This window comes from Larimichthys crocea, chromosome XIX, assembly GCF_000972845.2.
Source record: "Larimichthys crocea isolate SSNF chromosome XIX, L_crocea_2.0, whole genome shotgun sequence".
Taxonomy (NCBI): domain Eukaryota; kingdom Metazoa; phylum Chordata; class Actinopteri; family Sciaenidae; genus Larimichthys; species Larimichthys crocea.
The window spans coordinates 6,113,199-6,123,478 of NC_040029.1; the positions used below are offsets into that span (position 1 = coordinate 6,113,199).

At 44.8% G+C, this 10,280-nt stretch overlaps 1 protein-coding gene across 1 annotated transcript in view; it reads left to right on the top strand.

The window, feature by feature from the left end:
• pard3ba (par-3 family cell polarity regulator beta a) overlaps positions 1-7,046 on the top strand; it is a 151,608-nt gene extending 144,562 nt beyond the window's left edge. The window contains exon 24 of the mRNA XM_027291567.1: positions 5,699-7,046. Coding sequence (XP_027147368.1) covers positions 5,699-6,098 — 400 coding nt within the window. The 3' untranslated portion in view covers positions 6,099-7,046. The remainder of the gene's footprint in view (positions 1-5,698) is intronic.
• The last annotated feature ends 3,234 nt before the right edge of the window (positions 7,047-10,280 follow it).

A 10,280-nucleotide genomic window follows, 5' to 3' on the forward strand; every position in this document is an offset into this window, starting at 1 on the left:
ATTTTATTCCGGGATTTTGGTCAAAGTGGATCATATTTTATACAGAATATATCTGCTGGTTTTGCCTCCAACGTCCTCCAGCTTCAACTTTCCTGATGGATAGATAGCTTTACTCTAACTACTTGATAAAGCAGCTGACTAGTAATTAACTACTAACTCAATCTGCCGTTGGCAGGTTGACCCTAACGTTACGCTACCAAGGTGATGTACAGACTTTTCTGATGGAAAGATGGCTGGAAGTAGCGAACCGTTAACTGTCAACGTGTTTTGCTCGGTCAGCTAACAGAACCGTCTCGGCTCTGGAGCCAAATCTGGCAAGAACTTTAAGAATTTATCCTTCCAACTAACTAAACACCTTGACTTTATAAACTATATACACAGACATGCAAAAAGTAAACAGACACCTTCATTCAAATTCAAATTAAAGGTGTCTATTTACTTCTTGCATGTCTGTGTATTTCCTTGAATTCACCACATTTTGAGTTCTTTTGCGTTCTTTGTTCATTATATATATATATATATATATCTATATAGTATATATATATATATATTATATAATATATATAATTATATATATATATCTACTATTATCTTATATATATATATGGTTAATATTAGCTGTATATGTGTGCCCCAAACAGTAACAATATGATAAAATAAGTTTGAAGTTAGTAGCTCGTTAATATAAATTATATTAAGTTTTCTTGGTATGTGTCATGCTGGTTCTGTGTTCTGAAATCTTTCTTTCTTACAGTGATATTAATATTTGGAGAATTTAAGTCTGAATCTGAAATCTGTGAATAACAGCTGTCACCGCCTCCATATTTTGTAGACGGTGTGTGTGAATAACAGCTGTCACCGCCTCCATATTTTGTAGACGGTGTGTTTGTGTGCACGTCTGACAGACACGCATGGTTGTTCTCCAGCTGTTTAGGACTGGGGGTATTTGTGGGACCAAGATGTTGAGTGTGGGGGTCTAATAAGGAGCTGGGAGTTGATGGGGGGGTTAGTAATTTCCTCCTTCCGTTTCCTAGGGGCAGGTGCAGGGCAACCCCCCACCCCCTATTCCCCATGCTACCACCATACACACACATTCTTCACTGTCATGAGGCGGAAGCTGTGCCTAAATGCACACTCACACCTTTTTCTTTCACCGTTGAGTGTGTAATCATATATTCTCCCAACACACATTCACATGCATTTAAATATAAATGTAAGATTCAGTATATACCCCAAACACAACACACACACACACACACTCTCAGAGGGTGGTATATGTTGGCGATGTTCTGAAAGTGTGAGTCAGATGTATTACACGGCATGTCATTACAGCTTTCCACTCCAGTTGGTCCCTGTGGTTCACATCACACCCTGCACCACCACTCTATATAGACCTCAGAGGGGACAGACGAGTCTACGTCTGTCTCCTGCCTCTCCCTTTCTTTACACCGTCTCCATTTTCTGTCACCAACGCATCAAATTTAAAGAGCGAGCGTGGAAGCAGGAAAATTCAATAACATTTCTGCCGCGTCTCAAAAGGACTGTACATTTGCTCAAAAGGGGGAAAAAAATGTACGTAAAGAAACGATGATGAACGGGTATGGGAGTGCATTTGCTGGTGAATAATGACACTTGAGTTCTGCTTCATTGCAAAACAGATCAAAACTGGCTTTTCACTCTGTGAAACGCTATCTGCAAATTACCACTTCCTCATAATGTCATACCTGCTGTCACTCCCGCGTCTGTCTGCATCGCAGTAAACAGTAGCTTTATTAATAATAGCTGTATTATAGTAGCACTAGTGCATTAGATAATAACAGAGAGAGAAATAAGCACTGATTCATCCTTGAAAGTCCTTCCATGTGCCTTTTTAGACATTAATTCAAACATGTTTATTTGTTTCAACAACGCCTCATTTGCATTATATTTTTTTATGAAGTGACAGTTGAATGAAAACACAACTAGTGTCTGCACGTGTCTCGTCATGAGCTCTTTTCAAGATAGGTTAGCGGTGCCGGCGGAGCTCCTTTAATTGTCATTACCAGCAGTTTTATTCCGGCAGGAATCTGCCATGTTTGTGGCATGTTGTTTTTGTAAGTGAAGCAACAGCTCTGGAGGATTTCCACCCTGTCCTCAGGGAAACTTATTTTTAGTGACAGACGGATAACTTTATCTCTTACATGTTTTCTAATACACCGAGGGAGCTGCAGTGCATCTTTTCTTATTTCTGTCTTTTTGTCTTTCGTCTCACCTTCATGTAGTCGCCGTTTTTAGGCTTTCTGTTCCCTCCACTGTGATTCCGTCTGCTCTCTTTCCCATGTAGCACTCAAACGCACTGGCGAGGTTACGCAAGTTGACAAGTAAACAGGAGATCTCATTCTGACACGTCGAATACACAAACGCAGGCATGCACTCTCGTTCTGGCTCACAGAGACACACACACAATGTTTTATTTGGACCTGCTGAATGAAATCCTAGTTTATATGAAATTTTAAATCCACTGGACATTCGACATGGTCTGAGGGCAGTTCAGGTTAGCAAAGGCCCGCAGAAACACACACACAGACTGAAACACATTTGCTTCCCTCCAGCTCACAGCCAAGCTGAAGCCAGCTGTGTGACCCAGGGATGAGGAACTCCCTTTGAGTCACCGGGGCCCGTGGACCTCCTAATCCCCCAGCTGCTCAGCCGGACACACAAATGCATACTTGCATGCTATTAACCACAGTCTCTCAGAACTTCCCCTGCGTTTGCTTCTCTATAATGTTTTTACAACAGTATCAGATATTCTACGTTTGAAATATGGTGGTAAAACGAGGTTCAGATCATCATCACTCCCGTTCAGCAACACTCTTAAACAGTCAGGCACCCACCTCCCTGGAGGAACATAAATACTCCCATGTGAGCAGACAAAAGGAAACCATACACAGCTACTAGTCTTGGGCTACTTGGACATATCATGCCAGGGTCAAAGGTCATCCAGGCCTATGTTTCATGGCACTACAGGAATTCATCCTACTTCATTAATCACTTAGACATCCAGAAAACCGGACAAAGAACGTATTCAAGGCTGCTTTCACGTCTTAACTGCATAAGTCTTTCGTTTTCTGCTCAGGATGCTCTAATACCACAATTGATTTTATTGTTGCTCGTATTACGCCTCTGCCCTGATTATTACCTCGGAGAAGCTAAAAATAGAACAGCAGATGAGAAAGTCAGAAAAGAGGAGGTGCAAAGAGCATTTGATGAACATTATACGAAGGGAGAGGTGACGGGGAAGCAGAGGAAGATGCATATTTGAGTGGAAATGATGTGGAAATTGAATATCGCAGAGAGAGGGGAAAATGAGGAGAGCGATGAGAGAGAAAAGGGGAAACCCAGCAGAGGTTTCCTGTCTGTTTGGGTGGCCCTGAGTCGGGTTGTAGACCCAGGTGTTCCTTCTATCCCTACATCACTCCATCCTTTTTTCTTTGCCTCTCTTTCCCTCCCCTGGTGGCCTTCACCATTTAATCTGGATTAATGAGGAGGTTGACCTTCGCCTCTTTCACTCTCCTGCCTCACTCCTCGCCGAGTGTTAACGCCGAGAAATATATTGTTTTTACCCAGACTCCCTCCACATCTGCTCTCTCTCTCTTCTCTTTCTACCTTTCACATTCCTTCCCTTCTGGTTCTTTTTATGCTTCCTCCCCACATTTATCTTTTCTTCGTTATCTCGAGCTATGCTTGTGTGTGTGTGTGTGTGTGTGTGTGTGTGTGTGTGTGTGTGTGTGTGTGTGTTTGTGCGGCTCTGTCTTTCCTGCTCTGCTGACTGACAAGGTAGTGCTGTTCATTCTTGGGACCACCTGTGTATCATGTCCCACCACTCTGTTTGGGTGGTCAAGGCCTTCTAGCCCACAGAAAAACACTAACCCACACACACACACACCCACACACACACAAAGAAATCCACCTCACCACCATCCATGAATGTCCTCAAGGGAAGTCCGCCCATGCACACATGCAGACACACACAGACCAAGCTGTGTGCGACCTAATCTGCGCTGAGTGAGTCATTCTAATTGGCCAGTCAACAGGTGCTGAGCTCGACTCGGGGGACCGGACAGACGAGACGCAGGGATATGATTGCAGAACAAGGGAGAGGCTCAGTTCAAGCTTCTGTATAATAACTAGAGTGGGCAACATTGTTGAAGGGTGGGAAGTAAACGTCTAAGTCTGTTTTTGTGCTGATTGATACGGTAGAGTAACAATTTAAGCTGCAGGCCAGTAAGGGAAGCTTAAATGTTCAGATAGCACTTCATCAAAAAATGTGTTCACATGAAGTGTTTCTAATATCTGTTCCAATAATGACCAAAAAAGTTATTTTTTAGTCTATTTTCAGGGAGTCTTTTTGACATTTGGCAGCAGCAACAAATGGAAATGATTTGTCCGTGTTGTCCTGGTCTCTCGCGTGCATATGAACGTCCTCAGTCAGATCACTGTCACACAAGGAGCACCGCTGTAGCAAAAATAAAAACCATTTCCAGGATCATCTGGTACATAATAGTAGATGTCTGCACAGCACGGCGCAGCGACATGCAGAAATGCACTGCTGTGGTCAAGCTGTTCTCGCACGCAAGCGAGCAGAGTCGCTTGTAGCATTGTGCTTCTTCAACCCACAAACAGGAGATAGAGAAGATCATTGAGTTGGAGAGTCACTAACTCGTCTTTGTGTCTGTTAAGCCTTTGAACTGGACTTCCTGTTTGACACTTGTGTTTTGTCTTCTCACTGGTAGCCTGTAGCAACATGCCCACGCTCACGTAGACCCTCGAGATGTGTGCGTTTGGTTTGAAAGCGCAGCAGCACGTGGCCAAAAACTCGCGGCGATGTGCTTCAAGGTTTGTCCGACTCTTCATGCGATGCCAAAAGTTCTCATTTATGATGTTGACAGAGAGCTCGCAGATCACCACTTTTAAAAATAGGAGAGTTTCCCTTACAGCCAGGCTGATGAAGACCTGACTTTTAGATTTGCTTACTTGCTCCAGCTTGACATGTGTGTCACTCGGCACTGGAAACAGCACATAAGATGGAAAACATTTGAATGGGCCTGTGAAAGGTGAGCAGCCCTCCCTTTTATTTTCTCCCCTCTCTCTTTATCTTCCCCTCTCTCACTCTCCCTGTAGCCCCCCCCTCCACCTCCTCTTTCAGTCTCTCTCTCCTTCCATCTCCCCCAGGCCTGCGGGTCGCCTTACCCAGGGGTTTAGCCCCTAATCACCCAGAGCTAGTGGGAGGCAACCGGAGACTTCCAGCTGGCTGCCTCGTTACTGCAGACCCTCTGGGACACACACACGCACACACACACAGACACACACATTCCTACACACACAAGCTAAACACACACACAACCACATATATGCTTACCGAGGCATTTGCTGTTATCTCTTGGCATCTCTCCATCCACGTCTCCCCCACAACTCGATCCTGCCAAGGCCACGGCCTCGCTGCGTAAACTGAATAACAGCAGGAGGCTTTACTGCAAGGAAGAGCCAAATCTCCAGCACTCCTCCACTCCAAACCAGTTTAAACCAGTATTAAATATTGTCTTCCTCTATGTTGTGCAGCATACGTACCGTATATGTGTGTGATTGTGTGTATTTGTGTATCTACAGGCCGCCTCCAGTCACGACTTTCTAATTTCTTACCACCGTCTTTCTCTTTCAGGAGGGATCCGTATGATTACCCGACCCACTCCAGACCCGCACCAAGAGAACCTGCCCCCTACCCCGGCCGTGCACCGCTCCCTCAGCCGGGCGGACAATCCCATCAGGCATCCGGCAACCAGCGCTACTACCCCTCGTCTCCCCGTGCAGGACAGCAGCACCGTGCAGCAGTAAGGCAGGACGTCCCCCCTTCGCCCAACACCGGGCGCAGAGGGCGACACTACTATGAAGCCGCTGGGGGGCGAGTAGACGAGTACCGGCACGCCAGCCCTGGGCGCTACACCAGCCCAGAGAGGTACCCTGGCACCCGGGAGCGCTACACCAGCCCCGAGCGCCACGACTACAAAGACGAAAGACAACCCGACCCGAGACGGAAGAACCCCATGATAGGTGCGGTGTAAAATGTCTTGAGTGACAGATCGCTCTCACCTAAACCTCAGAAAGCGCGGTGAAGTCGAGTCAGTCATAGAAAGGATATAAATAACTCCCAAGTTCATGTGTTTCCAGATTTGTGAAACATAATATGAGCAGCCAGTGTGGATAAGTGAGATCTCGGCGTATTAATTTATCTGATCAGGAACACTGAAAGCAAGAAGTGACAAGCTGAGAGGCTAAAATGAGGCTTATTTTCAGAAGCATCTGGTCATAACTGTCTCCACAGGCCAAGGCAGATTTAACAAGCATTAAGGACTCGTGTGTGTACATACATGTTTGCAGAGTGCCATTGTTTATAAATACATATTATTATTATAGATTTTATAATGTAGCGTTATGATTGAATGAAGGGCCCATAAAATGAATTCCATAGATATATATAGTAAACACACTTTGTACAGAATCAACTCTGTCCCAGCTCGCTGGGCGTGAAAGCGTGCTGACACAAGCTGATCCCGCTGAAGGAAGTAGAGAGGGATCACCTTGACCAGCCGGAGAGACACAGGAAGTGGAAGTCGACAAACAGGAAAAAGGAAAAGGAAGCCACCCCTTCAAAGTGTCTTCTTGCCCTTGATGTTTTTGTGTCTCGGACTTCCTCTCCATCCTGCTGTCGCGTTGGATATCTCTTGTTATCGTTGATTATTTGTTGTACAGTTGTTAAACGTATGAATACAGTGAAATGATTTTATTTGTCGTCTGTAATAAAATGTATAACTCCTGATCCACACACAGATTATAAAGGTAAGCTGTGTGACGCAGTGCAGCTAATAACAAGCTTAACTGAACATGTTAATCTCCTAACATATCATCGAGACATCACTGCACTGAAAACTCAACAGTGATCCATTCAAACAAAGCATGATTTCAGTTTTTTTAATATATGAATATTTTGCATTAAATATTTTGAAATCCTCTGTGTGTGCCGCTCCGAATCATTTGTGAACCGTGCATATATTTAAAATATGCGTGAAACTGTGACAACACCACGAGTCATCACTTTTAAAATTCATTACAATATTCAGCTTAATTTCTCAGAGCACAATCTCCAGATAAAAATTCGCCCTGCGAGATGACTGATAAGAGTAGCCGGCGCTCTGACAATGACTAAATCATCTTCAACAATTAGACGCGGGGAAATCTCCACTAGAAGATGATTACTGCCCAATTTGCTCTCAGAAATAAAGATGGTGCTGATTGGTGAAATTAGACTTGAAATGGGGAATAATTAGAGTGTGGAGAAGGCTTTTTTCTATCAGTTAGTGTTTAATTAGCATCAAGGCCAACAGGGACCAGGCTTCTGCTGATCCGTCTAGTCTCTGCACTGCTTTGACCCTCTCCTGTCTGAGCTGAAATAGACGATTCAAAGCAGCAAGCGCGCGCAGACACATGACTGATCAATCGTTTTAAGCAAATTCAAAATTTTCTGGGTCACTAGATGAGACGCATGCTATGACTGACTAACCGTAATAAACGCATTCTTTTGTATTCATCTGATACTTTTCAAAGCAGCATTACAATGCGTCCCAAACCAGAATAGATAAAAGCTGGACAAACAAGAAAGGGAAAAGGCACAGCAGCTTGTCTGCTGACCATCCTGTGATGACCAACCGGGAGGGAAATACAAACCAAACAGAAATTCTTACTGATACCTTGAAGCACATGCAAAGAAGCAGCGTTGGTGGGTCTGCGTCACATTGTTGAGTAAAAAAACAAAAGATGAAAAGATGCTTTTTTCTCCTTCCATCCTCCCATCATTACAGATTCACCGCGGGTTTGCATCGCCCCCCCTCGAGACGCTAATATTTCAGTCACGTTTCACACTTTAAAAGGAGGTTTTAGTTCATTAGCAGTCACACGTACCATTGCTTTACCATTACCATGCCGTGATAATGCCCTGTTAATGGCGTTATGCGATGGTGAAGCGCGGAACACTTTAAAAGGCTTTCCTTTGTGGTGCCGTCTAAAAACAGAGTGTCAGCTGATGAAAAGGTGCATTTATGAGGCTGTTTTGTAAAAATCCAGGAGACAAACGATGAAAAGGCGCCAACAGGAAGGTGTTTTTTTTAGACTAGTCTCTCCTTGCAATGGTGCTTTCACAGTGACTCCTTCAACTTGAAGAAAAAAGTGAAGTGGACCCCGAGTTGTCTGCAGCAACAACTCCTACAAACATTCCACCGATAACCGACGTGGAAATATTTCATCTGGATCTTAAGGCACCAACTTACAGCACTTAGGATGGCCATTCACTGTACTTTAAAGAATAACTACGCAGTAAACAGCCTCCTTCAAGTGCTTGTGGTCAGCTCGCTGCCAAAGACAATAAACAAGAGCAATTGAACATCCGAGAATTAATTACATCCATTAAACAAAAGCTTTGAAATCACTGTCAGGAGTATTCGGCCGTGACACACATCTTACTGAAATTACTCGTCCGTCCACGGTTGGTGTAATCAGTCATGGCGTCTGTGTGTGTGTCTTGTGAGTGTCTGAGATTCTTAATTTCACTCACATGACACAGTAAGACTCACACACACACACACACACACTCAGACTGGATGCGGTCACGGCCGTTGACACGCTGACAGGCGTGTTTTCATTCCTGGTATCCGCTCACACACTCGCCACGTGAAGAGCTTTTCCTCTTCACCGTGTGACCTCTGATTTGAAAGAAGGCCGTGCTCTTCTTTTTTTTTATTTTTTATTTTTTTGTCTATTCTTTGCGCCCGTGTTTCGTTGAAGTGCCTTCACCATTCTGATTTTTTGGTGTTTGAAAATTCACTTACGCTTCCCTCTTCCTCGTGTGAATTAATTTGACACCTCATAAGCCCACGTTCTTGTTGCAGTTTTCCGGAAAAAAGGGAAAATGCAGAAGCACACGCTGTTCCCCAGTCGATTGTCATGAACCACGGGTTGTGGGAGAACTCCCTGGTTATGTTCTCTTAGCATTACCTATTCTGCCGGCGCCCCTGTCGAACACCTCGGCTTGTTAGCATGTGTCAATCAAAAGCCGCGCTCTGGGGAGGGCAAAGAGGAGAGCTGGAACAGTTATCTCTCTCCCACACAGCACCCAAAAAAGACAGAGCTGGAAGAGACTGACAGAGAGCGATGGAGCGGCATACAGTAGAGTGCGTACGGGGGGACTAACACCCGGTACGGGCCGGCGCCCCACGGTGACCTCGCCCCGCTCTCGCCCTCCTTTCATCCTCTTCATTAAAGGCACATTCCACCGAATTAGCCCTCTGTCCTTCTGTCCTTCACCTGCTGCCATTCATTTCAATTCAGCCCTCGTTAAGCCATCACGGCCTCAGAATCGAGTAGCCGGAGCGGGCCCGAGCGGAGCTTCTCATTTAATTATACAGTTCATTAGAAAGCCGGGCCCGCCCTTTCCCCCGCCCGGTTCTGAGGCAGACCATGGGAATGGCTGGTGGCTAATGTGCAGTTTAAACGGCCTAAATATGGAGATTGGTCCAGTTATGGATTACCGTTACCCGTTAGCCTGCCCTTCACCCACCTCATTCGCTTTTATGTCTGCCGTGTAGCCCTTTGATACAGTATCACTCAAGTTGGAGTGTGCTCTTTCAGCCAGCATGTTTGTTTGATATTGTTCATGAGCTGTGAAATTGAATTTCCACAGTTGGGCTGATATTGGAAATAATTTCATATCCTGTGCAATATTCTTGCTTGGTTTCACCTTGTGCTGTGTTTAAGACATCCATTTTTACTTAATGTCTTTTTTTTCTTCTTCTTTCCTTTCCTTTGTCGCGTCGATACGACAACACTTTTAATTCAGACCACATTTACCCTGGAAACAAAGACAGCTCTCTGTTTTTTGGAGAGTTTTTTTTTTTTTTGCCCACACACCACAGCCACCATCTTTTACACCATGTGTCACCATGGTAACGTAGCCGCCGCATCTGGCCCTTTTTTCAGAGCTGATGACAACAATGAAAGACTCATATATATGCCTATATGGAGAAAAGCGGGATGTTCGGGCCCCTCGTACACTGTGAAAACCTTGCTTAAATACGAACGCCATCTTTTGAGTCTCTGCAGCAGTAACATACAGGAATTAGTACTTAATTGAGTTCAGTTAGGCTGTTCTGCTCTTTTTCAGGTGCCAGTTCAGGTGCTCCAGTGGATGCAACATA